At 38.9% G+C, this 27,408-nt stretch overlaps 1 protein-coding gene across 7 annotated transcripts in view; it reads left to right on the forward strand.

Annotated features, from left to right (window-relative positions):
* Nucleotides 1–25,749, forward strand: part of ZNF143 (zinc finger protein 143) — a 61,903-nt gene extending 36,154 nt beyond the window's left edge. For all 7 annotated transcript variants that reach the window (XM_070274752.1, XM_001504913.7, XM_023646028.2 and 4 more), the window contains 8 exons: nt 95–170; nt 889–1,014; nt 3,237–3,416; nt 9,654–9,881; nt 12,071–12,219; nt 14,985–15,146; nt 23,749–23,895; nt 24,751–25,749. In XM_070274752.1, the coding sequence (XP_070130853.1) occupies nt 95–170; nt 889–1,014; nt 3,237–3,416; nt 9,654–9,881; nt 12,071–12,219; nt 14,985–15,146; nt 23,749–23,895; nt 24,751–24,834 (1,152 nt within the window). In that variant the 3' untranslated portion in view covers nt 24,835–25,749. The remainder of the gene's footprint in view (nt 1–94; nt 171–888; nt 1,015–3,236; nt 3,417–9,653; nt 9,882–12,070; nt 12,220–14,984; nt 15,147–23,748; nt 23,896–24,750) is intronic.
* Nucleotides 25,750–27,408: the final 1,659 nt, after the last annotated feature.

Here is a 27,408-nt window from a genome sequence, read left to right on the forward strand (position 1 = left end):
TTTAGCAGTGAAAAATAAAGATAGGTCTGTGTTGACACCGTCTACCTGAGGAGTGCCCGAAGGAAATCGACTCATGCCTGCGTTTTCCGGACAGGTCCATGAGAGGTCGCACACAGGAGACCGGCCTTATCAGTGTGAGCATCCAGGCTGCGGGAAGGCATTTGCAACAGGTAAAAACATGAATTTTCTTTGTTTCTTGGTTCCACTTAGGGGTCAAACAGAGAGAGACCAGAGACAGGAACTGATCCCTTGCCTTTGTCTGAGTTAGTGGATGCACAGTGACCAGTTTTTCAGTCTCTCCCTTAACTGTCTCTTGTCCTGCTTGCTCTATTCTCTCTCTCTCCTCATTTTTCGCCTCACACCTGTTTCTGCCTACTATGTTTGATGTTTCCACTCCACACTCTGCTCTCTTTAGCAGGAAAAGTAAAAGCCAAGGATTAAAAGCTGACGCAGAACTTAAAGTTAGGACAGACCTTAGGGAACTATGGCGAGCTGGGACTTAGCAGTGGGATGGGGCCTGCCCAGGGACACCTCCAGCAGGGCCAGGACTGGTACCAGGCCTCCTCACCGCCACCCTTTTCCTCATCCCTTGTCTCAATTCCACTTCAAGCTTTTGGAGTCTGAGTTGGGAACATCTAATAAGATTGGGGCACTTTAAAGAAAGAAACACACACAACCTCTTCTAGACAGAGATGAAACTGTTGAACAAAGCATGACAGTCCTGAGCTGTCATAACCATGCATTTTTAATAATTATTTTGTTATGTTTGCCTAGCATTATATCCTTGGTATTTACTGTATTTTTCAATAGCTTAATCTCAATGAGTGTGCCTAAAGAGGTCTAATTACTGTAATTAGAAAATAAATTTCTTTTAAATTTTTCTTTAAGGTTATGGATTAAAAAGTCACGTCAGAACTCATACAGGAGAAAAGCCATATCGGTGTTCAGAAGATAATTGTACTAAATCTTTCAAAACTTCAGGAGACCTCCAGAAACATATCAGAACTCATACAGGTACGGGTGTGAACAAATATCGTATCTAGGCTGGGAGTTCTTAATCTGCAGGGAGGGGCCTGGGGAAGGAGCCTCTGGAAGAGTTTCAGGGAGTCAGCATCAAGGGCTTCTCTTAAACTCCTGAAATTCCGTGCAGTTTGCCATTTGCGCATGTATGCTTCTTTCCAGGATGAGGCCCATACCTTTGTTAGATTCTCAGAGGAGTCCGTGTCCCCAAAAAGCTAACAAGGGCCCTAGACCACCAACTCTCTGTTTTCAGGAATTATCTGAGCAATAGGCTTATTTACTTAGGATTACATATCTGCTTAGTAGCCCGACTGACGCCAGAAACTCAGTGCCTTCTCGCCTGATTCCCTCCCAGTTTAGCATACTTCCCCTGCATTAAGTCGCTGCTGAAGAATGTGTCTGAAGCCCTCGCAGCCCACAGGAAGAAAGGCTTGTCACTTCCTTCTGATCATCTCTTCTCCCCTTTAAGTTTCCTTCTCTCCTTTTCCTAAAGGATACTTTGTTCTTATCTCCCCTCCCTTCATTGTACTTGATAATTTATGGAATTGGTACTATAAAGGTAATTATTTACTTTGGATCAGAGCTGGAAGAATTTCAGAAACAGTTGATAAGAGATGTTGTTATAAGCTGTTGACTAAGTAATATAGCATAAGATAATTTCATTTTGAGATTTTTACGACAGATGTTTTAAACATAGTATGATAACTTTGTCCCCAAAAACAGTTTAGCAAATTTCCATGGAGAATTCTTCCAATCATTAAAATTTAAGTTTTAATTCAAATATGATCCCAAATTGGCTTCACTTTATCATGTTCAGTAACAAAGCAGTAGGCCTCTGCCTCTCTTTCATTCATGCACTTATTTTTATCCATTGTATCAGAGGCAAGTGATACCAAGCTCCTGCAAATTCTATTTCGATTTGCTGTGTAACGCCAACTTTTTATATAAAAGTTACATAAAAACCATAATCTAGTTCCATTAATATTTGGTTGGAAACATCGTAGTTGTAATGCCTTTGATAGTACTCACTCAGTAAACCACCTATTCATGCGCCAGTTTTTAAATCGTGCATAGTTTCATTGATCTAAGCTGGACTGAGTTAAGGGGCTTCAGGGACTTCCATTACAAACACAAGTGATTTAGTGCAAACACAAAGCGAGTTGCTGCTGAGTCAGAGGAGTAGGATATGTGGCACAAGGAAAATTCCTAGAAGGCCTGATTCCTTATCCTAGCATGTCAGGGCTGGGGAGATGCTGGAGGCCATCCAGAGCCAGAGAGGAGAAGGGACTTACTCTAGGTAAACTCTTCGTTCTCGTTAGGTTAACATATTGAACAAAACTCTCACTAAAGAAAGGATCAGAGATTCCTGCCCCTTTCTAAATGATTTTATTCTTGAGGGCAGAAATCTTTTGGAATGGTTTCCACCAACAGGTAAATCATAATTTCACTTGACCAAAAGAAAAATAACAAACTTAAAACTATATATATAGGTAAATGTCTCTATCTACCTATCTACACACAGACATATAGAGAGAGATTTTTCTTCTATTCCAGAAGTTGTTTGCTTCTTTTGGGCTCATCTAGAAAACGACACATAGGCAGCAAAAGCAGAGGCGCCTTCCTGCCTGACAGATGAAAGGCTCTCTGGATTCCACGGTTGTACAAAGCAGATGTGTATGAGGAAAAGGAGTATACTTGGCAGAGAAGACTTTACCATAAGCTTAGATTATGAGAATAGTAATCAAGTATTTCTGATGCCTGTTATGTGCTAGACACTAGATTTTTAAAAGACCAAAAGTTATTTTTCTTCAAGGTATTATAGAATAAATAAAATAGGCGACAAGCTTTTAGGGGATTCTAGGGTTATTCTAACTGAATCCTTATTCTTGACTCTGTTTTTCTTTTGTATTTCTTTATGTGTTTCTTTCTCTGCTTTTCTCAGCTCATTTGTAAAGGTGCCCATCTGGCTGAGTCCCTCTTGGAGACTCATGTAATCAGTGATGAGTTTTGAATACCATTCAGATTTTTCTATGTAAATTTAAGTTTGGAGTAGAAAATGCTGTTTACAGAGAAAAAAAGAAAACAAAACCTGAAAGGGAAACTCAATACAAGAGGGCTAAAATCCTGAACATGATCCCAGGAAGAACTGAAGGATAAGGTATTTTAATTTTCTATGTATTTTTGCACTATTTAATTTATTCCCTTTTTTGTTTCAGGAGAAAGGCCCTTTAAATGTCCCTTTGAAGGCTGCGGTCGATCTTTCACAACATCAAATATCAGAAAAGTACATATTAGGACACACACAGGAGAAAGACCTTATTACTGCACAGAACCAGGATGTGGGAGAGCATTTGCCAGTGCGACCAATTATAAAAACCACGTGAGGATACACACAGGTAAGAATCTCTGATGTCTTGGTCTTCTGTCTTTCGAGACTCACTTTAACTCCTGCCTCTTCCACAAACCATTTCCAAGTAATCACTTCCCTCCTTCCCACCACTTGGCATGATCGAGAGGGATTAAACAACTTAAAAAACCTCCCTAGCGGGGCTGGCCCCGTGGCCGAGTGGTTAAGTTTGCGCGCTCCGCTGCAGGCGGCCCAGTGTTTCGTTGGTTCGAATTCTGGGCGCGGACATGGCACTGCTCGTCAAACCACGCTGAGGCAGCGTCCCACATGCCACAACTAGAAGGACCCACAACGAAGAATATACAACTATGTACCAGGGGGCTTTGGGGAGAAAAAGGAAAAAAATAAAATCTTTAAAAAAAAAAAAAAAAAAAAAAACCTCCCTAGCATTTATACATTCATTTCTTCCAAAAATGGTTATTGAGCGTCTGCTGTGTGTTCCCCTGCCAGGCATCAGAGATACAGAGAGATAAGACATCGTCAGGGGCAGCTGAGTTGGGGAGATGGTGGACATACAACTGCTGCAGAGTGCAGTGTCTCTGAGACTTGAGCAGGATGCTGTGGGAGCAGCCATCTCTGCGGGGATGAGAGAAGCCTTCTGGGCAGACTTTACAGGCGAATTTGACTTTTAGACTGAATCCTAAAGTTTGCTGGCTAGAGGGAGGGTATTCCTATCAGGGGAAATGTCACAAGTAAAGGCACAAAAGTATGAAAAGCATGACTAATTTGGAGAACACTGGGTGGTTCCCTGCGACTGGAAGCATAGAGCACACGCAGAAGAGCAGTATGAGGTGAGGTCAGAGAGGCAGGCAGGGGCCCTGTGTGTTGTGCTGCCATGGTAAGGATGTTTCTTAAACTGAGCTTTGTGGTGCTTGTGGCACAGATAGGGAGGCGTAGTCTATGGATATATTCTCTCTCTCTCTCTCTCTCTCTTTTTTTTTTTTTGCTGAGGAAGATTAGCCCTGAGCTAACGTCTGTGCCAGTCTTCCTCCATCTTATATGTGGGTCGCCACTACAGCATGGCTCGTGGGTGGTGTAAGTCCACGCCCAGGATCCAAACCTGTGAACCCTGAGCTGCCAAAGCAAAGTGCGCCGAACTTAACCACTATGCCACAGGGCTGGCCCCATATATTCTTTTTTTAAAAACAACTTTATTGAGATATAATTCACATGCTATATAGTGCATCTGTTTAAAGTATATGATTCAATGTTTTTAAATATATGCAATATTTAGGGTTGTACAGTCATTGCAGTGATCCAATTTTAGAACATTTTTTATCCCACCTTAAAGAAACTTCATACTTGCTGGCAGTCTTTTGCCACTCCCAAGCCCCAGCCATAAGCAATCACTAATCTACTTTCTGTCTCTATGGATTTTCCCATTCTGGGCATTTCATATAGATGAAATCATATAATACGTGGTGTTTTTATCTGGCCTCTTTCTCTTAGCATAATGTTTTGTGTTTTTTTTTGTTTTTTTTTTAAAGATTTTATTTTTTCCTTTTTCTCCCCAAAGCCCCCCGGTACATAGTTGTGTATTCTTCGTTGTGGGTTCTTCTAGTTGTGCCATGTGGGACGCTGCCTCAGCGTGGTCCGATGAGCAGTGCCATGTCCGCGCCCAGGATTCCAACTAACGAAACACTGGGCCGCCTGCAGCGGAGCGCGCGAACTTAACCACTCCGCCACGGGGCCAGCCCCTCTTAGCATAATGTTTTTGAGGTTAAGCTGTGTCATGGCATGTATCAATAGTTCTTTCCTTTTTGATTACAGAATAGTATTCCATTATATGAACGTGTCATATTTTATTTATCCATTCTTTTATTTATCCATTCTTTTATCCATCCACTTTTATTTATCCATTCATCACTTTTGGGCTATTATGAATAATGCTGCTATGAGCATTTGTGTACAAGTTTTTGTGTGGACATATGTTTTCATTTCTCTTGGGTATGTACCTAGGAGTGGAATTGCTGGATTGTATGGTAACTCTGTGTTTAACATTTTGACAAACTTCCAAACTGTTTTCTGAAGTGGCTGCACCATTTTACAATCCCACCAGCAATGTATGAGGGTTCCAGTTTCTCCACATCCTAGCTAACAGTTGTTCTTATGTCTTTTTGATTATAGCCATCCTAATGGGTGTGAAGTGGTGTCTCTCTCATTGTGCTTTTGATTTGCATTTTCCTGATGTGCTAATGATGTAGAGCATTTTTTTAAGGGCGTATTGGCCATTTGTATATCATCTTTGGAGAAATATCTGTTCAGATCCTTTGCCCATTTTTTAAATTGGGTTCTCTTTTTATTTTTAAGTTGTAAGAATTCTTTATTATATTCTGAATGCAAGTCCCATAGCAGATATATGACTTACAGATATCTTCTCTCATTCTGTAGGTTGTCTTTTACTTTCTTGATGATACCATTTTTTAGCACAAAGGTTTTTAATTTTGGTCTTCTACTTTGTGGATGTATTTTTGGTGGGTGGGAATGGAAAGGCAAAGAGGAGGGGAGGGCAGAATGTGCATTTGTTTTACAAGAAATTTTTTAAGGAGCTGGCCCAGTGGCATAGTGGTTAAGTTCGGGCCCTCTGCTTCAGTGGCCCAGGGTTCACAGGTTCAGATCCTGGGCGCAGACCTAGCACTGCTCATCAAGCCGTGCTGTGGTGGCATCCCACATAAAATAGAGGAAGACTGGCACAGATGTTAGCTCAGGGCCAGTCTTCCTCACAAAAAGAAAAAAAAGAAAGAAATTTTTAAATATATTGTTTTTATTACTGGTATTAAGAGTAAACTTATGATAATTCAAAATGAAAAGATATTTTTACAGAATGGCACTTTAATTGCATAAGTCATTATTTCTCAGGCTGCATTCCACAGATCCACGGATATCTCTGGAAATATTTTTAGGGACCTACACCAATCCCTTCCTTTGAAAAGGGATACATTAATAAGTTTGAATACTGGTATGGGCAGAGGGGAAGCCTTAAGAGAATTTAAAGAAAATTTGCTTTATTAGAAAAAAATCGCTTGGTCAATAAGATAGAAGGAAGTTAAAGGGACATGAAACCATAAGCAAGGAGGCTGATTGCAGGCTGTTAGAATACTTGAAGTGAGATGGAAAAGGATACAGATGAAAGACATTGAAGAGGACTTGGTGAGCAAGTTAGTCATGAGGAATAAAGAAGAACCTATCATTCTAGCTTGAACGACAGGTTAGATGTTAATGCTAAGATAGGGAAGAGCAGAATGGAAAGGGAAGATGGCGGTGTCAGCTTGGAATATATAGGTCTCTGAGGTCCCTCACCACCTGAACTCTTACTATCTGTATATTTGTTATAATGATTTGCAGAATTTTTACTCAAAATTTATGATTCAAATTGAAAACCAACTATTATCTACTTGTGGCTGCGTTTTTCTATGAAAGGAAAAAATTTTAAGTTGCATGTGCTTCTAAGTGAGAGAACATACAGTACATTGAATTCATGTGTCCAATACAGTCGTACTTTACGCTTACATTGTGAAAGTGTATTATGCATTACTGCTATCATCTTCCCTACATTAAGTTAATATGTTTTCTAAAAAAGTAGAAAAGGCTGCAAAAACCTGAGAGGCCTAGAAAAGGTGGCTGTAGATTAGAAGAAAAAATATATTTTGTTAATATAATTTGCATTCCTCTTATATCTTTAAGATATTTCCTTTTAAAATTATAGTATATGTTTGCGATATAGAAGGAAAACAAAATTCCTGTCCAATACTATACCTTATCATTGTGTATTACACATGAACGTATACCCACTACTGAGTTCATTGAATGTTAAATAATTAGATAATTGGTGTCTTAAGTGCTTCGTATTATGCAGACATTCTTGGTGGATTATAACACCGGGGCTTAAGAGCCTTTTTGTGATATTTGGGGAAATTGGCTAGGATTTTTAGATGGGCTGGGAAAACATTTTTCTTCCCATTTAAAGTAATGGACTATAGACTCATTACCTGAGTTTGCCATTCAACACGTTTTATGGGCAAATTAGATTTTGATAAGCGGGATGCCTACATTAAGTTTGGCCATACTGATCTTTGGAATATTCAGGTAGAGTATGTTCTCATGTGGCCGCACGTTTTCACCTTTTAAAAATAGACTGATTGCTCAAATTCCTTCTGCAAAGATTCCAACATAATTTTACCAAGGTGAGGCCCAGGTATCAGTATATAAAAAACTCCCTGTCTTTTATATGCATACATGGTTGAGAAAGATTGAAGTAGAGAGATCCAGTAGGTAGTTATAAATGTTGGTCTGACCCAAGAGATAGGTTTGGGCTGGGAGAAAAGATTGGCTAATGATCATCAAGTATATGAAACAGTAAATGCCCACATCATGTATAAGTGGAGTGTAAAGATTAGTGCAGTCTATTCTTGCAAAGCTGATCACATGACCCCAATAAGGCTGTGCACCTAGCCAGTAGGGAGCTCAAAGGTGCAATTCAAATCTATTTGCATCCTGACTGTAGTTTGGTGCCACCTAGTGGCGATTTCTGCTCCATCCTAAGTATCAGTAGGGCTGGTTTGCTGAGTTGGAATTGCCTGCCATTTCCCTGCCTAGTCTTGCTTTCACCACATCTTCCCCGCAACCATCCACCAAGATAAGCATTTGAACCTGATCTGCTTCCAGAATGGGGCACTGGGCAGAGAACAGGAAGCAATCTCCAACTACTTTATGTCCAAGATTTATATCACAGATTACATTAGTGTTCGATTTTACTATTTGTAGGTGGTTTTACAATGTTTAGAATCATGAGAAAAGATGTAGTTACCCAAGGAAAGTGCAGAATGAGGTTAAAGTGGGAAAGGCACATGTGTACACACATGCAAATGCACATTTTAGAAATCACATGAGTTCACACCAGTGCCTTCAATTCCAATTCATCCAACAACTCTTTCTTTTCTTCCTCATTCCGTATTTGTACGTCCCTTCTTCCACAGCGAGAGCCCTGGCTTCCAACAGCATTTACACATTTACTCAATCTTTTATTACATCTAAAATAGTTTTAGAACCACTTTGTCCATACCACTACAACAAACAAGCCTACTAAAAGGATTGAAAATTTGTTTGCAGTTCTCCACACCCCCAACCTAGTCGAAGACTGAAGACATTAGTCAAATACTGTGTGTATGAGCTACTTTAATTAGTTCATTCTTTCTCCCTTATCTACCCACCCAAACCCCTTCAGTGTAGTTAAAAGTATTCATTTAAATTAGGTTAATTTGTTCTAATTTGCTTTCAGTTTTAGATCCCCCCACTACATGTTAACACTGTCTAGATATTTTATGATATTAAATAAGTATTGTTAAATTTGTTTTTTTAAAAAAAAGGATCTATCTTTCGGATATAGAATCTGAAATATTTGTAGATGAGATGGAATACTATCGGAGCTGTTTCAGAATAATCTAGGGCAGAAGGAGGAGGAAATGTGTAGTGAATAAATGAAACAATATCGGCCATGAGTTGATTGTTGAAGCTAGGTGATTGGTACATGGGGGTTTATTGCACTGTTTCTCTATACTTTTGTGTCTGTCTGAAATTTACTATAATAAACAGTTCTAAAAATCTCTGTACCACTTATATTGTTCTCAGTCATTTCATGGAAAAAGAATTATAGTTTTTACCTCCCTTTGTATTACCTAGTTGTTTTCAGAGAATATTCAGTACCTTTGATTGGGTGTAAGAAGACAGGTGAGGTTAATATGAAACACATATGTCCTTTTAGATGTACTGAAGTGTCCAAACTGTGTCTAATAGACTTTTTAGAAAATCCTTTTTTATTATCTTCATAAAACCCTTAGGGTAAGCTGCGTTCGTTATAGTAAAAATTGCATTTATTATTGTCCTTATTAGTATAGCATCATTAATGATAGCTTATCTGGTTATAGGTAACAATAAACTACAGTTTCATCGAAGCTTAGAGTTAAACTGGGCAACATCTCCACCCTTACTGTTCTGGTCCCTTGAAATGAAGGGACGAGATCGCACTCAGGATGCAGACCACCTTTTGAGCCAAGTCAAAACCATGGTTAGGGAGTCTTTTCTTGTGTGCTGCCTCGTGGCAGGATAGAAAGAGATTTGACAACTATTATTTTTGCCATTACAGGCTTCTCCTCTCCCCAGGGAAGTATGGAGTGATTATCCCTTCATATGTAAAAGCTGATTTTTTTGTGTGCTGTGCTTTACTTAGGGGAAAAGCCATATGTTTGTACAGTCCCTGGGTGTGACAAAAGGTTTACAGAATATTCCAGTTTGTACAAACATCATGTTGTTCACACTCACTCCAAACCATACAACTGTAACCACTGTGGGAAGACGTACAAGCAGATCTCCACGCTGGCCATGCACAAACGGACGGCCCACAACGACACTGAGCCCATCGAGGAGGAGCAGGAAGCCTTCTTCGAGCCTCCCCCAGGTGAGGGTTTGTCTAGTACGTCTGTCCCTGTGTTTGAGAATCGACAGTAATGAACGTGGTTTATGATTCATAGCATCTTCTCAGATGATGAATTTTCATTCAAATCATCACACAAACATGTAATTTACAACTGTGATAAGTGCTATCAAAGAAGGGTACTTGGTGGTCTAGGATGTTTAAGAAGGGAACTTAGTCTAGTCTGGAAGGTCAGAGAAAGCTTCCTTGAGGAAGTGACTTTTGGAAAGATCTAGAAGGTGAATAGGGGTTAACTAGGTGGAGAGGCAGGGGTTGGAGGGAGGAGAACAGGGAGCAAAGGCAAGAGAATGTTCCAAACAGAGGGAATGGCACATGCAAAAAGCCCTGAGCTCAGAGAGAGCAAAGTAAGTTGGAGAGACTGAAAGAAGCCTGCCAGTGTGGCACTTCTGCCTGGGAAGGTGGGAAGTGAGGCAGGGCAGCTAGATTATTTGGGTGCCTTAAGGATGCTGGTCTTAATCTTAAGAGCAGTGAAGCACTCTCAAATAACTCTTAGTTGATTCATGTGCTATTAGGTAGTGTTGTAGGAGACAAAAACACTCATTTCAATCAGAATAAACTTGTGAAAAAAATATTTTAGAGAATTACATTCTATGATTTCAGTTAAATAACTCAACATAGGAAAATAGGCAAAGTGAAGTAGGTTTTTCTAAAGCAAACAAAAAAATAGGTTGTCTTACTGTTTCATTGAGTACCTCCTAAATGAAGTAAATTTGAAAATGAAAAGAAAACGTCTTTCCCCATTCTTAACAACTGATGTTGAAACGTTGAATAACATTTAGGTGAAGAAAGTTGGTTGGAGAATAATGGAAAGAACAGATCACTCACTGCCTGCTCACGTGATTCCCCGTGGTTCTCATTTGTCTTTTCAGATCTCTGTCGTGTGATGGCAAGAAAACAGCAATTCCCTCAGTCTTGAATGCTGTATTATTTTCTAGCCAAAGCACCGTAGTGTGCGTGGTTAGATGTTAGAACAAGGGCTGAATCCTTACAGCTAGAAAGCAGGCTTTAGTGATGTCAAACTTAGATTTTAAGACTCTTCCTTTTTTAGGCTTCCTCAGTCTCTTCCTTAAATGTTGATATTTCAGATTGTCAGAACTTCTTGCATTCTAGAAAATAGTACATAATATACATTTTGTTTTAAAAAAAAAACAACTAAGATTGTTTTTCCAAGAATAGGGATGGACTTGTGTTCCTCTTCTCTCATATGATCCCCTAAATTTTGTACCCCATTGAAATTAGTGGTTCACAGGTAGGTGTGGAACAGAACAAAGAGAAATGAAGTAAAGACTGCCATGGCCATTACACCTGATGACCACAGCCTCATGAGTGCATGTGTCAACCATTAACTTTGAGAAGTCTCTTAAATTAGCAAATTAAATCCTTCTTTGAAGAAAAAAAAACACATTTACCCTCCTTCTGGCTTTATGGGAGTGCAAGGTGATAGAAGAAAAGAGGGATCAGTAATCTTTCTGGTTGCCAAGTATAGCAGTAATAGACTGTTGAAATTGCTGTTTACTTGCTGGTTCTTTATGAAATAAAGGAGTGGATGGGAGTTCCTGTTCTGTCACTTATTAAATGATTAACCTTACCCCAGATAATCTCCCATTAACATTGTCTTTACACAATGATGTCATTGTGTACTGATGACTTGCAATCAATCACTTGTGTTAAAGAGTAAGTAACTTAGTAAGTTGTGTTTACACATCATTCTGGTTTTGTGGTTAATGTGTATGAAGATTGTCTTATCATTTTTAACGGCTTCTTAAGTGACTGCAAGAACCTCGTTGCGCACTTGTGATATTGGAAGGGTTATTTGTCCGTCGGTCTTCCTGTGCAGTTCTCCCCCTCGGCTGCCCCAATACACATGCCCAGTACCACTAATTACTCTAAGAGAATAAGAGAGGTCTCCCAAAATTAGGACACTTAAATTATATTTGGAAAGATTTGGTTTGATCTGTTTTGATTTGGTTTGGCTTTGCAAAAGTGGAGGTGGAGGAATTGGAAGGAGGTGCTGGAAGCCATTTTCATGATTTAGAATATAATTATATATGCAGTCTAACTTGTATATGTTTCTCTGTAACATTTAAAATATTCTCTGTTTTCTAAGCAGCTTGGTTGTTTGGTCAAATAAATGATTCATTTGTTTTAAACAGGTCAAAATGAAGATGTTCTTAAAGGGTCCCAGATCACATATGTTACAGGTGTAGAAGGAGATGATGTTGTGTCTACACAAGTAGCCACAGTAACCCAGTCTGGGTTGAGTCAGCAAGTTACACTCATATCCCAGGACGGGACTCAGCATGTAAGTATCCACCAAAAGCCAAAGAGTTAAATAATATTTCTCTGAACCTGGGCTTGAGAGGCAGGTTGGGTCTCAATTGAGGAAAGCCTTGAATATCAGGGCACAAAGTTTGGACATCAGCTTATAGACAGTGCTCAAACTCCTGAGAGTTTTTCAGTAGTCTGCTGAAAGAGAGTACGTGCAGGAAGATTATGGAGAGAGAAGGTTTGAGACTCTGTAGAATTCAGATGGTGCTATTGGTATAGTTCAAAGGTGAGGTGATGAAGGTCAGAACCACAGTGAAATTGAGGGCTTGAAAAGTAGTGGATCCATGTGAAACACAATTCAGAGAAGGAGTCAGATTGGTGGCTGATTGGATCCAAGAGATGAGATTAAGAAATCAGCAGAGCCTTGGCTGAGGTGATGAAGGTGTGATGGCATCATTAAAAGATCCTGGCGAGGCAGTGATGGGCAACCCTGTAAAATTGCCAAAGTGAGGCTCTCTCCCTACCTGGAGTCAAGGGAGTTCACTGAATTGATAGTTTCACAGCTTCACAGAGTACTAGGCCTAATCCTTGTATAAGTCTACTCTGTGGGAGCAAATAAGCATTTTACAATGGAATAAACTCTCTTAGAAAGACGTCATCAGAAAAATTGAGTATTTCTTAAATGCATTTCCTCTTCTCCATCTCTACTGCCAATTTAGACTCTTACTTTTCTCTCTTCTGACTTCCTGCAATAATACAACTTCTTCCCAGGTATCCAGTCTAATCCTTCCCTAACCATCCTCTACCTGGACACCTTTCTAAACAAACAAACAAACAAATTTCATTACACTCCCTGCTTAAATCCCCAGCACCTCGCCATCGCTACAGTTCAGACTTCTTACATGGTATTCATGACCTTTCACGATTGGCCTTTAATAGCTTCTCCAGACTTATCTTCCACTATTTCCAGAGCAGCATCTGGCACTCTCGCTGCAACTAATCATTTGCAGTCCCAGAGAGTGTCATATTCTATTATATCTTTGTGACTTTGCCTTCTCTTCACTCTCTGCCTGGTGAACTCCTGAAAATTCTTCAAGAGCCAACTGAGTGGCCATTCTCTCTAAGGGCCTTGAAGATTCCTTAGAATCTTCACAGTATTGATAGTTTCCCCAGGAAAAGCAATGTAATGGCTGTTCTCTGGTAGTCCAACTTGTTATTGTTTTCTAGGTACCACCAGCCTAAAATAATTCAGACAATTTCATTTTTAAGTTCTAGCTAAGGCTGTTTTAGCACCTGGTGGAAAAGGGCATTTGGGGTTCATTAAGCCCCTATATCTACCTTTTCCATGGAGAACTCTCCTTACCTGTCTCTCTCATAGCTTTACCTTCCCTGATTAATCTGCCCTTTGTGTTGATAACTGTTAACATGCTGATGTTAACCAGGAGGCAAGACCTATTCAGGATTGGAAAATACAAAGCACTTGTACCATCCCGTTCGTCTCCCTCCCCATCACTTTTGACATCACCAATTCCATGCAGTACTCTTTGTCCACTGACTGGCATGCAAGAGTAAACATATTTACCAACCCAGTTTTAATTCAGCATCAACCCTAAGACACTTTCTTGAATTAGATCATCACAGACAGAGGCCCTTTGAAGATCATTTGATCTAACCTCCCTTGCTCTCTGTACAGGAAAAATTCCCTCTACAACAGCCCAAAACAGATGAGGCAGTTTCTCCCTTAGGAGGCAGCCTATCCCATTGTTGGATGATTCTAGCCTTTATCAGACTGGAACCTACCACAGTGTCATCCACTCATGGCTCCTCTCTGACCATATAGAATGAGTCTAATCCCTCTTCATCTGTTCCAAAATAACTATTTTCCCCATCCCAATGTTGTGTTTTCTCTAAATGTAACCTTCCCATTTCCTTTAGGAATTAGAGTTCTATTCCATTCCTTTAGTCAATTAAACAATTATTGAACATCTACCCAATGCCCGACATTCTGGTAGACTAATTTGGGGAGTACAGAAAGGGGGATGTCATAGTGTCATAGGAGAGAGACGTTCCTAAAATGAACAATTATTTCTCATAATAATGGGTATATAATTAAGGGATATGTAAAGTGTTTTGGCAGCCTGAAGGAAGGAGTAAACGATTCTTCCTGAAGGAATCTTCGAGGCCCTTATTGAGAATGGCCATTCAGTTGGATCTTGAAGAATTTTCAGGAGTTCACCAGGCATAGTGAAGGGAAGGCAAAGTCGCAAAGATATAAGAGAATATGACACTCTCTGGGACTGCAAATGATTAGTTGCAGCAAGAGTGCCAGATGCTGCTCTGGAAGTAGTGGAAGATGAGTCTGGAGAAGCTATTAAAGGCCAATCGTGAAAGGTCATGAATACCATGTAAGAAGTCTGAACTGTAGCGATGGCGAGGTGCTGGGGATTTAAGCAGGGAGTGTAATGACATTTGTTTGTTTGTTTGTTTAGAAAGGTGTCCAGGTAGAGGATGGTTAGGGAAGGATTAGACTGGATACCTGGGAAGAAGTTGTATTATTGCAGGAAGTCAGAAGAGAGAAAAGTAAGAGTCTAAATTGGCAGTAGAGATGGAGAAGAGGAAATGCATTTAAGAAATACTCAATTTTTCTGATGACGTCTTTCTAAGAGAGTTTATTCCATTGTAAAATGCTTATTTGCTCCCACAGAGTAGACTTATACAAGGATTAGGCCTAGTACTTAATAAAGATTGCCAAATATGACAAGAAACATTGACTGATTTGTAAAATACATTGTTTTGCAGGTCAACATATCTCAAGCTGACATGCAAGCCATTGGCAATACCATCACAATGGTAACGCAGGATGGCACGCCCATCACAGTCCCTGCTCATGATGCAGTCATCTCCTCAGCGGGAACACACTCTGTTGCTATGGTTACCGCGGAGGGTACAGAAGGGCAGCAGGTAATTGCTTTTTTCTTTTATATCAATCAATACATATATATCAGTATCAAAACTGTTACCCAGATGTTAAGCACACCAACTTCAGACTGAATCCCAGTTTTACAACTTCTTAGCTACATAACTCTCTGAGTCTCAATTTTTCCTCAACTGTAAAATAGGAGTGATTGTTGCATCTACCCTATAAGGTTGCTATAAGGATGGAATGAGATAATGCATATAAGTACTTAGCACAGGCATTTATTAAGTGTTCATTATTGGTAGCTCTTTCTGTCATCATCATCAGATACTCATTTGCAAAATTTACTTTGTTTAATTTTTTGAATATATATTATTACATCACATAGTTCAAAAATCAAGAAGTCTTTCCAGGTATGCAGTGCAAAGTCTTCCTCCCGCCCTTGCCTCCGTCAACCAGTTCTTGCACTCATAGAGATAATCCACTTTTATTAGTTTCTTGTGTTTCTCCCAATGATTCATTAAACCTATACAAACAAATACAAATAGTCATCTTCCCCCACGTCTTTTTTTATGATAGTAAATGATACTGTTCTTCACCTTGTTTTTTTTTTTTTTAACTTAATAATACATATAGAAAATTTTTCTATTTGATTATATGGAGAGAGAGGGCTTCCTCATTCTTTTTTTTTTGGGGGGGGAGGAAGATTGGCCCTAAGCTAATATTTGTTGCCAATCTTCCTCTTTTTGCTTGAGGAAGATTGTCCCTGAGCTAAGATCTGTGCCAAGCTTCCTCTATTTTGTATGTGGGACACTGCCTCAGCATGGCTTGATGAGCGGTGTGTAGGTCCACTCCCGGGATCTGAACCCGCAAACCCCAGGCCACTGAAGTGGAGTCTGTGAACTTAACCACTACGCCACTGGGCTGGCCCCTCCTCATTCTTTTTTTAAGCTATATCATATTCCGCTGTATGGACATGCCATAATTTATTTCAAAGTCTTTTGCTGCTTTAAACAACACATAACCTTATGCACATGTGATTTTTCACGTGTGTGACTGTATCTGCTAGGTAAATCCCTAGAGTGGAATTGCTGGGTGAAACGATACATGTGTTTATAATTGTGCTGTTGCCACACTTCCCTTCAAGGGTTGTGCCCATCTACATTCCCACCTGCAGTGTTTGAGAGTGCCTCTTTCCCTTCTGCATAGTTAACAGAGTTGTATCAGATTTTAGATTTTTGCCAATATGATGTATCTCTTTGTGGCTTTAATTTTTTGTTTCCCTTAAAATAAATGATATTGATTAATACATTTAAAAACTGTTCTTGTACTTTGCTGAGGGCAATGTTGAGTCTCACTACAGCTACCTTACCCTGTTAAATGATGGAGTCTGTCAAAATTAGTAGCTCTCATTCTTCCTGAATTCATTTATAGATTCATTACTATCACAATCAAAATTCCAGCAGGCTTTTTCGAAGATATAATCAGATTCTAAAATTTACATAAAAATGCAAAGGACCTATGAAAACCAAAACAGTCTTGAAAAAGAAAAGTGCAAAGTTGAAAGTCTTATACACCTTGATATACAAAACTCAGAATCATAAAGTTTCTAGAAGAAAAGTGAATATTTTTCCAACTTTTTAAGGCAACGATTTCTTGGCCAGGATACAAAATGCACTAACAATAAAAGAAAAAACTGATAAATTGGACTTCATCAAAATTAATTCTGCTCACCAAAAGAAAAGACACCCTTAAGAAAAAGTTTGGATAAGCCCCAGACTACTATATATATGTGACAGTGGACTTGCATTGAGAATATATAACAGACTTCTACAAATCAACAATAAAAAGATGAACAGCCCATTAAAATGATCGAAATAGAGGCCAGCCCAGTGGTGTAATGGCTAAGTTCACACACTCCACTTTGGCAGCCTGGGCTTCGCAGATATGGATCCTGGGTGCAGACCTAGCACCACTCGTCAAGCCATGCTGTGGTGGCATCCCACATAAAATAGAGGAGGATTGGCACAGGTGTTAGCTCAGTGACAATCTTCCTCAAACAAAAAGAAGAAGATTGGCAACAGATGTTAGCTCAGGGCCAATCTTCCTCACAAAAAGACAAAATAAAATTTAAAAAAACGACCAAAATACGTAAAGTTTTTTTAAATGAGCAAATCATTTGATTGCTCATTTGAACAGACCCCTCACAAAAGAAGATATGTGAATGACAATAACATAAAGTGCTCAGCATCTTTAGTCATCAAAGAAATGCAAATTAAAATCACAATAAGAAACTATTGCAGGCACAGGAAGATGGCTAAAATTAAAAAACAAAAACAAATGTTGGCAAAGATGTAAAGCAACTAGAACATTCATACACTCTAGTGGGAGTGTAAAATGATGTGACCACTTTGGAAACTGTTTGGCAGTTTCTTATAAGTCGAACATACCTCTGCCCTATGACCCAGCAATTCCACTAGAACATATACTGAACGGTTCCACTTACTCAAAATCCAAGAAGAGACAAAACAAACCCATGGTGAGAGAAATCGGAGAATGCTGCTTGGCTGGGGGAAGGAATTGATGGAATGGAGTATGAAGGAACTGTTCTATATCATGTTTTAGCTAGTGGTTTCACAGATGTATCTGTCAAACTCAACAGAACACCTGAGATTCATGTATTTTTATTGTTTGCTAATTACACCTTATGCCAAAACAAAAACAAACAATACCCAACTATCACCTTTCAGGCTGTCTTATGGAATGGTCCCACCCAATCAGTTTGCAGTGATTTCCATGGCTCTAGGATTCCCGGGTGGGTTTATAGCCCAGCTTGAGTAAATACATTTCGTACCAGTTATACTTACAGGTCTGGAAAGATAATGACTCTAAAGCAAACATTCTTATGTAGCTTATCTGTAGCCTATGGACCAGGAAAATTTGCAGGAGAGGCAGCTTTGAGGGCTGGAATGAAGCCAGATAGCTCCCGGCAACTAGGAGTATCATCACAGGGCTGGGGGTTTCACCTGAGGACCAGCTGCTGCCACTACGCCTTCTGCTGTAACTGCAGGCCACTGGGCAAATGCTGACTCTCCTGTTGGGGTGTTCTGACTCCACCCGAGGATTATCTGTAATGCTTGCATTGGCTGCAGCTGGAAGAAAACAGTTGGTCCTTCCCTAAATCTTTTTTTCTTTAATTAAGGAAATTGGATGTCTTAGACTCAATTTTCCAAGTGCCTCTGGAATCTGGGTTAGCGAGTATAGACAGCAGAGTCTGTGCTCTCCATCTATTTTAGTAACTTCAGATTACAAACGTAATGTATATTCTTAAAGGCATAGAATAGAGAGTCAAGAAATAAATATTCATATATATAGTCAGTTAAATTTTGACAATTAAAATTTGACCATTCAATGGGAAAGGACAGTCTTTTCAACAAATGGTGCCGGGAAAACTGTATATCCACATGCAAAAGAATGCAGTTGTAACCTTACCGTATACCATAAACAAAAATTAACTTAACATGGATTAAATGGAGATAAAACTATAAAACTCATAGAAGAAAACATAGGTGAAAATCTTTATCACCTTAGATTGGGAAATTATTTCTTGTATGATACCAAAAGCACAGGCAGTGAAAGAAAAAAATAGATAAATTGAACTACTACAAAGTTAAAAACATTTGTGCATCAAAGGCCACTACCAAGAGAGTGAAAAGACAACCTACAGAATGAGAGGTAATATTTGCAAATCATATATCTGAGAAGGGATTAATATTTAGAATATATAAAGAATTCCTATAACTCAACAGAAAAACAAGCAAGCCATTTTAAAAATGAGCAAAGGACTTGAATAGACATTTCTCCAAGATTCACAGACGGCTAATTAGCACGTGAAGAGATGTTCAGCATCATTAGTCATTAGGGAAATATAAATCAAAACCACAGTGAGGTACCACTGCACCCCCGTTAAGATGGCTGTTATCCAAAAAATGGAAAATAACTGTTGGCAAGGATGCCAACATCCTTAAGGAGAAATTAAAACTCTTGTGCATTGCTCATGGGAATATAAAATGGTACAGCTGCTGTGGAAACAGTATGGCAGTTCCTCGGAAAGTTGAACATAAAATTACATGTGATCCTGTAATTCCACTTACAGGTCTATACCCAAAAGAATTTAAAATAGAGACTCAAACTCACAATCAGCTCTAATCCCTTGATGTTAAAATAACTAGTTTCAACATTTAGGACTATTTACTTCATCTTTTTTTTCTGTGTGTGTGCATGTGTGAACAAAATTAGGATTATAATACAATCTTGTATGCTTGTCATTCACCTAACACTACATTCTGAGCACTTTCTCATATCAATTAAATGTTCTTTTAAAAGGATTTTTAATATTTATAAAATAGTTCATCAAATGGATAGAACATAATTTGTTAACTCATTCCACATACATAAGTTGTCGTACAAGCCTCTGATTGTTTTCATAGGAAACAAATTCTAGGCATGGAATTATTAGATTAATGGTATAAACTATTTTAAGCTTCTTGCTACATACTGCCAAATTATTTTCCAGAGCGTTAACAATTATGCCATGGATCTAAAAACTTTCTTGTTTCACTGTACTCTTGCTAGCATTGAGGATTGTTATTTTATATTTGCATAATTCACAAGCAAAAGTTAGATTCTATTTTTATTTTCATTTGTCTGACCACTAGTGAGGTTGAACATGTTTTTCATATTAGCCTGCAATCTGTTTTTCTTAACTGAGGCAAAATTTACATACAATGAAATACACAGATTATAAGTTTACAACTCAGTGAGTTGTTAAACATACACAGCCATGTAACCGCCATCCCAAACAAGATACAGAACATTTCCATCTCCCTGCAAGGTTCCCTTGTGACCCCTTCCAGTCAGTCTCCACCCTTTTAGGCAACAGTTGTTCTGATTATATTCCTTTTGTCTGTTCTTGAGCTTTGCATAAATGGAACCACAGTATGAATTCTTCTGTATCTGGGTTTTTTATTTAACATAACATTTTGGAGATTTATCCATGTTATCATTTATAATATCAGTTCATTCTTTTTCGTTGCTGAGCAGTATTCTGTTGTAGGAGTGTACCAAAATTTGTTGATACATTCTCTCGTTGATGATCATTTGGGATGCTTCCAGATTGTGCTTATTATGAATAAAGTGGCATTAAAAATTCTGGTACAAGTATGTTTGTAGACATAAGTTCTCATTTGTCTTAGATAAATACCTATTAGTGAAATTGCTGGTCACAGGTATATTTTTTTACCTTTATATGAAAGTGCCGACCAGTTCTCCAAAGTGGCTGGACCATCATACGCGCCCACTAGCAATGTGTAAGAGTTCTGTTTGTTTCGTATCGTCACCATTTGAAATTGTTAGTTTTTTAAATCTTAGCTGTTCTAGTGGATGTGAAATGGTATATCATTGTCGTTATGATTTGCATGTAAAAAAGTAATACATCATAATCCCAGTTGGTTCTGATGTATTAGCCTTTTTATATATTACTGGATGTAATTTGCTATTTGTGTCAATGTTCATGAGTGATGCTGGTCTCTAATTTTTTAAGGTTCTTCTCTGGTTTCAGTGTCAGTGTTATGCTTGCCTCATAAAACAAATTGAAAAGTGTTCCCTTCTCCACTGTTTTCTGATAGAGTTTGTGTAAGATTGGTATTATTTCTTCCTAAAAGTTCGATAGAATTCACCAGTGAAACCATCTGGGCCTGGAGGTTTCCTTGTGGAGAGTTTTTTTTATTATGAATTCGAGTTTTTAAATAGATATAGTGCTTTCAAGTTATCGATTTCTTCTTGTACCCATTTTGATAAGTTTTGTTTTTGAAGGAGTTTGTTTCATCTAAGTTCTCATATTTATGACATAAAGTTGTTCGTAATATTTCCTATCCCTTAATGTCTGTAGGATCTGAAGTGCTGTTCCCTCTTCCATTCCTGATATTGATAATTTGCATTTTCTTTCTCTTGCTCATCTTTCTATGGCTTTATGAATTTTATTAATCATTCACAGAACAGATTTTTACTTTTATTAATTTTATCTCATTTTTTCCATTTTTTATTTCATTGATTTCTGTTTGAACATTTCATTATTTCCTTCTATTTACTTTGTGTTTATTATTCTTTTTCTGTCTACCTAAAATGGAAACTAAAATCATTCATTTTAAACCTTCTTTTCTAATATAAGCATTTAAAGCTATAAATTTCCCTCTAAGAATTGCTTTAGCTTCAATTCACAAATTTTGATACATTATTTTAAAATTTTCTGTCAATTTGAAATATTTTCTAGTTTCTCTCATTTCTTCTTTTACCCATAGATTATTTAGACTTACATGGCTTAATTTTTAATATCTTCTACTTTTCTAGATATCTTATTGTTCTTTATTTTTAATTTAATTCTGTTATGGTCATAGAACATGTTCTGTAAGGTTTTTTTTGAAATTTGAGACTTGTTTTCCATGTGTATTTCATTGATTCCTGTTGTATTCCATATTTATTTGAAATGAATGTGTATTCTGCACTTGTTGGGTGTACTGTGCTATAATATAACATAGGTTAAAGTGGTTGATAGTGTTGTCCAAATATCTTATAGCCTTATTAATTTTTCGTATCTTTGTTCTATCAGTTACTAAGAAAAAAGGAATTAACATCTCCAGCCATGATTGTGGATTTGTATCATGTCTCTCTTTGAGTTCTGTTAGTTTTTTTTGTTTGGTTGGTTTTTGTTTTTTTTTTTTCTTTTGAGGAAGATTAGCCCTGAGCTAACATCTGCTGCCAATCCTCCTCCTCTTGCTGAGGAAGACTGGCCCTGAGCTAACATACATGCCCATGTTCCTCTACTTTATATGTGGGATGCCTACCACAGCATGGCTTGCTAAGTGGTGCCATGTCTGCACCCAGGATCCGAACCTGTGAACCCCAGGCCGCCAAAGCAGAACATGCAAACTTAACGGCTGCACCACCTGGCTGGCCCCTCTGTTAGTTTTTTTACTTCCAGTATTTTAAAGCTCTCTTATTAGGTGCATACATATTTCATTTTAATTCCTCAAATGACTTCCTAACTGTGCCCTTCTGTCTTATTTTTTTTGTGGTTGCTCCAGAGATTACAATATACATCCTTAAGTTACTGCAGTCTACTTAGACTTAATATTGTCCTACTTTACATAAAGCTTAAGAACCTTGAAACAGTATATTTTCATGCATGCCCCCATTCTTTGTGCAATTGTGATATATTTTACATCTGCATATGTTATAACCCCCATAATGTAATATTATATTTTAGCATTAAACTTTTAATCTTTTATGTAAGTTATAGGAGGATGGGAAAGAATACTTTATACTTATCCACTAATCTATCATTACCAGTGCCTTTCATTCCTTGCTGTAGATTTGCGTTTCCATATGGAATCAGCCCTTTGGCCTGAAGCTTATGCTTTAGCATTATTTGTAGTGCAGATCTACAGTGACAAATTCTCTATTTTTATTTATGTGAAAATATACTATTTTGCCTTTGTTTTTGAAAAGTATTTTTGTTTTGAAGGATATTATTGCTAGATACAGAATTTTTGGTTGGCAGTTATTTTTTTTCTTTCGGCACTTTAAATTGTCTCTGTCCTTCATTGTGTCTGATGAGAAGGCAGCCATCTTCATATCATTGTTCCCCTGTATATAATACATCACTTCTCCTCTGGCTGTTTTCTAGATTTTTTCTTTATATTTGCTTTTTAGCAATTTGATTATGATGTGGTTTTCTTTGTATTTATCCTCTAGCCTTCTTATATATAATTGTAAGACATACAACATTATAAAACATCATATATTAATGTATTTTGGTTTTGTTTTTTTGTTTTTTTGTTTTTTACCAGATTTAGGAAAAGCTCAGCTATTATTTCATCAAGAAGTTTTTATTCTGCATCATTCTGTCTCTTTTCCTTTTGGGACTCCAATTATTATTCTGTCTAGAAAAAGCTATATTTGTGGTTTAAGAGCTACAAAAGCATTTTAACCACTCTGGCTAGATGCTTCAGGAACAATATAGATTCATATAGATTTCCTGGAATCTAAAATGGAAAATGAGTATAACAAGATATATTGCCATTTATCTGTAATGCTACTGGTCCTTTCAATTTTCCTGGTTAAATGGAAATCTAGTTTTAAATGCAACAGGTAAACAGGAGAAAAGAGTATGTTATCTACCACTGTTCCAAACTTGAAGATAAGTAGACATTTGAGATGTGAATTAGTTCACATGCGTAACTTCCCAGGCAGCCACTTAGGGGTAATAGAACCTAGGCAGTCATGTCTCCCCTGGCTGATGGAGCCTGCTGTAGCAGCTCCACTTGTCCAGGGTCCTCCACCCTGTTTGGCCATTGGCTCCCTTCATAACCTTAGATAAGTCCATTTTTTCTGAGCCTCGGCTTCCTCAAATAAAAAAGAAGAATCCAGAATAGACAATATATAAGGTCTCCTCCAGCTTTAGGCTTCTACAAGTCTATGGTCAGGGGAGTATTTCTTTTTGAATGTGAAGACAATCCCTTGCATTCAATGGATTTTACCCTACTTAAATCATAGTTTTAATTCTTCTGTGTATTTTATTTTTTTAAGGTTGCAATTGTGGCTCAGGACTTGGCAGCATTCCATACTGCCTCATCAGAAATGGGACACCAACAGCACAGCCATCACTTAGTAACCACAGAAACCAGACCTCTGACCTTAGTGGCAACATCCAATGGCACCCAGATTGCAGTTCAAGTGAGTACCAGGGCCGCTGTCCTCAGTTGACTACAGCCCTACCCCTAGCTCTCAAGCTCGCACACTGTGCTTTATGCATAACCCTTACCAGAGGCAGGGCACAGAAGGATCTGTGTCACTTAGCCACTTTAAGGAAATTGCTGGAGTTGAGATGGACTCAAAGAGACCAATACTTTGTTCTCTACTATCTTTGCATATTCTAGGGGAATTTATAACAAGACAAATAAAGCTCTGGTATATATCCCTGTGTGCACCTGGCCAACCATCTTTACTCTCAAAAGAAAAGTCTAATTAGGCAGGATTCTATAAAACACCTAAGAGCTGCTCCTTGGAAATGAACCTGTGTAAACATAGACCCTAAATTAGTCCTCTGAGAATCACTGTGCAGCCCTGTTTTCCAGTGGGGAATGTCAGAAGACCAAAACATACCATTCTCCAGGAAGTCACTGGATTCGAGCAGAGAATCGAGTGCTCGCTGCAGATTACCTTTCTTTGCAGAGAGTTGTTTTTCATGTGTTTACCTGGAAAAGGGTTAGAACACATGCCGGAAAATGCCAGCCATTGGTTTTAGTTTAGTCTATGGGCATAGAAGCCAAAGCCTCAGGAAGCGTTCTAAATATCTCCATTGGAAAAGATGAGCATCTCTGTCCCTTGCATGCGTGAAGATTTATCAAAATCCTAAACAAAGAAACTGCATTCTTCTCCCCTGCAGGAATTTGTTTTTGCGCTCTTACTGACTAGATCAACAGCAGCATCTTAACAAGCCCTGGTGTCACAATTACAGAGAGAAATTTTACTTCTGGCGTATGATGTTTCTTTGACATTAACTTGGCTTTGTGCACGTTCCTGTTTCAGCTTGGAGAACAGCCATCTCTGGAAGAAGCCATCAGAATAGCATCCAGGATCCAACAAGGAGAAACGCCAGGCTTGGATGATTAATCCTCAGAGCAGCGGGGCAATAGCGCAAGAGGAGCCTTTCGCCTGCAGGCAGCAGAGATCCGTGAAGCCCGGGCCCAGGAAAATTAGAAGCTTTCCGTTCCTGAAACACTGTACACATTCTTATGCAAGAGTGGAGAACATTTTATTCTTAACACTTTTGTGTATATAATCCTTGGAATAGATTCCCAAACTGATTCATTGTGTACAAGGAAGTATGAAATTGGGGCAATACAGTAAATTTTCGTGTTACTCTTTTATCAAATCGCAAACTCCTAGAGTCTACATGCAAGACCGGTGATGTCTTACGGAGTCTTATGATGGATTTTTAACTTACTGTGAAAAAAAAAAATAAAGGCTGTATCTAAAATGTCAAAGGTTCTATACGTCAAACAATCATAATTCCAAAAGCCATCATGGATAATAAAGGATGTGAAGCCTTCAGATATTTCCCCCAGTTGGTAGAGTGTCTGCAGTTTTTGTTCTACTGTATCCTTTTCCATTTTTATTTGTATCTCACAGTTTGAAGACTATTCATTATAGTTTTCCATCCCTGTTGAATACCCACTCTTCAAGCTAAAGTGCTAATTATATTAGCATTACATTGGATTATGTATAAAATCACAAAGTTTGGTTATTTAAAATTAAAAAGTTAAATTCAGTGCTTTGTTTTTGTTAAAATTTTATTACTTAGTGTTCAGTTTTTTGTTACTGTTTTTTAAAAATAATGAACTATCAAAGTTTGACCACAGGCTGGAGCCCAGGATAAAAGTGCTGTAATCGGAAATGGCTTTACTCTGAAAATTAGGCTAGTGGGATGGTGTAAATTATTTATTTTTGCTTGTGTACTTTTGTTTTAAAGCTTATTTACCCTAAAGTTTATTATTAATTTTGAATACAGCAATTTTTAAAATGTTACCTTTATATTTGTTTTACTAAATTGGTATGGGGTGGCGAAAAGTGTTGCAGAAAATACCACAAATGTAATAGATTATAACCCAGCACACATATACTGAGTATATTATGTGCCAAGCACAGAATAAGTACTTTTCCGTACATTTTTATGTACTCATAACAATTTTGTGAGATATATGGGATTTATTATCTCCATTTGTACAGGAGCAAACTGAGGGTCCAAAGAGGTTAAGTGTCTTGCCCCGGCCTCACAGCTGTGAAGAGGCAGGGCACAGACTGAGAACCCGGACTTGGCTTCTCCGGAGTCCACTGTGTCTTTCGGCCACACCACAACTGCCTTCTCAGATGATAATTTGTGGCAGAGATTATCCAGATGAGCTTTGGTGATTTCTGATTGCCTAGAGACCTGAGCACTTGAAAAACCACCTCTGATGTCGGAAATTCAGCGTAGAGTCCACCAAAGCCCCCAAAAATAAAGGGGGTGGAGTGAAGGGTTGTCCTGCGGCAACCGCTCTTTCACTATCGTTCACCGTGCTTTGTTGGCAGAGCTGAAGTGTGGCTGGTTTTCATTTCAAGCTTTACAGTAAAAAGGAAAAAATGTTGTGCTGTTTTATTTAATATAAATGTTATCTTTGATCAGTTTCTTTGAAGTCTTGCTAGAAAGGTCAAGACTTAGTCATTTGAAATGGGAAACCCTTCAGGGTTGGGCAGGGGGTGGTTGCTTTCCCTTCAAAGCTCTTCACAGCTATAGAAGGTTAGGAAAGGTCATGGTCACCCACAGATCCAGCCTTCGTTCTTGACAGAGATGTTTAAGCACACGCAGAACTCCCAGCTGAGGCTCAGAAGGGGGCGGGAATGGAGGGAGGGAAGAAGGACAGAATCTGCGAAGTCACAGGGTGGTGCTCTGGCCTCCCAGTCCAGCTCCGCTGGGGCCAGCCAGGCCTGCTGTGCTTCCCAGGCCCCAGACCTGAGCTGTCAGCCTCCCTGGGCTCCGTACGTCTGCCTTTGCTCAGGTTCTGGGGTGTTTCTCCCTCGTCCCAGCTCCTTTGCCAGCTGGATTGGGCAGGGCTCAGCTGGACTGTGCTGGTGCGCCTAATTCCTCAACTCAAAAGAAAATGCATTCCTACTGGCAGCAGAGAAAAGGGCAGAGGGGCTGTTTTGTCCCCTAGCTGCCTTCCTGGGAATGGGGCCTCAGGAGCCTAGGCAGCTGGCATATTTCCCCCACGAGAAGACACCAGCTGATGTGCTGACAGTTGCTAGTAAAGCTGGTGTGGGGTTTCCTCACAGGGCAAGATGCAGAACGGAGCCCTCCGAAGTTGAAAAGTCCCCAAAAGGCACTTGATGAGACAAGAGTACGCTTAGCAAATGGAGCTGCTTGGAGCATAGCTGTCTGCAATATGATCTAGACAACGCTCAAGGCAAACCTTTCAGTCCAAGAAAAACACCTGCACTCTATCCCAGACACAACTTGAGGCCACTGCAAAGTACACTGCCTACAGTCGGCCCTCCTAAGGATTTAGGACGTAGAGTAGGAGAAGGACGGGGCTTCCTTAACCCTCTGTAGGTGGCAACTGCCCAGACGGTCAGAACCCTCCCTGCCCTCCTCCCCCCACCCAGGCCATCAAGGACAAACTAACTTTGCACAATCTCATGCTGCCTTCC

This window comes from Equus caballus, chromosome 7, assembly GCF_041296265.1.
Source record: "Equus caballus isolate H_3958 breed thoroughbred chromosome 7, TB-T2T, whole genome shotgun sequence".
Lineage (NCBI taxonomy): Eukaryota > Metazoa > Chordata > Mammalia > Perissodactyla > Equidae > Equus > Equus caballus.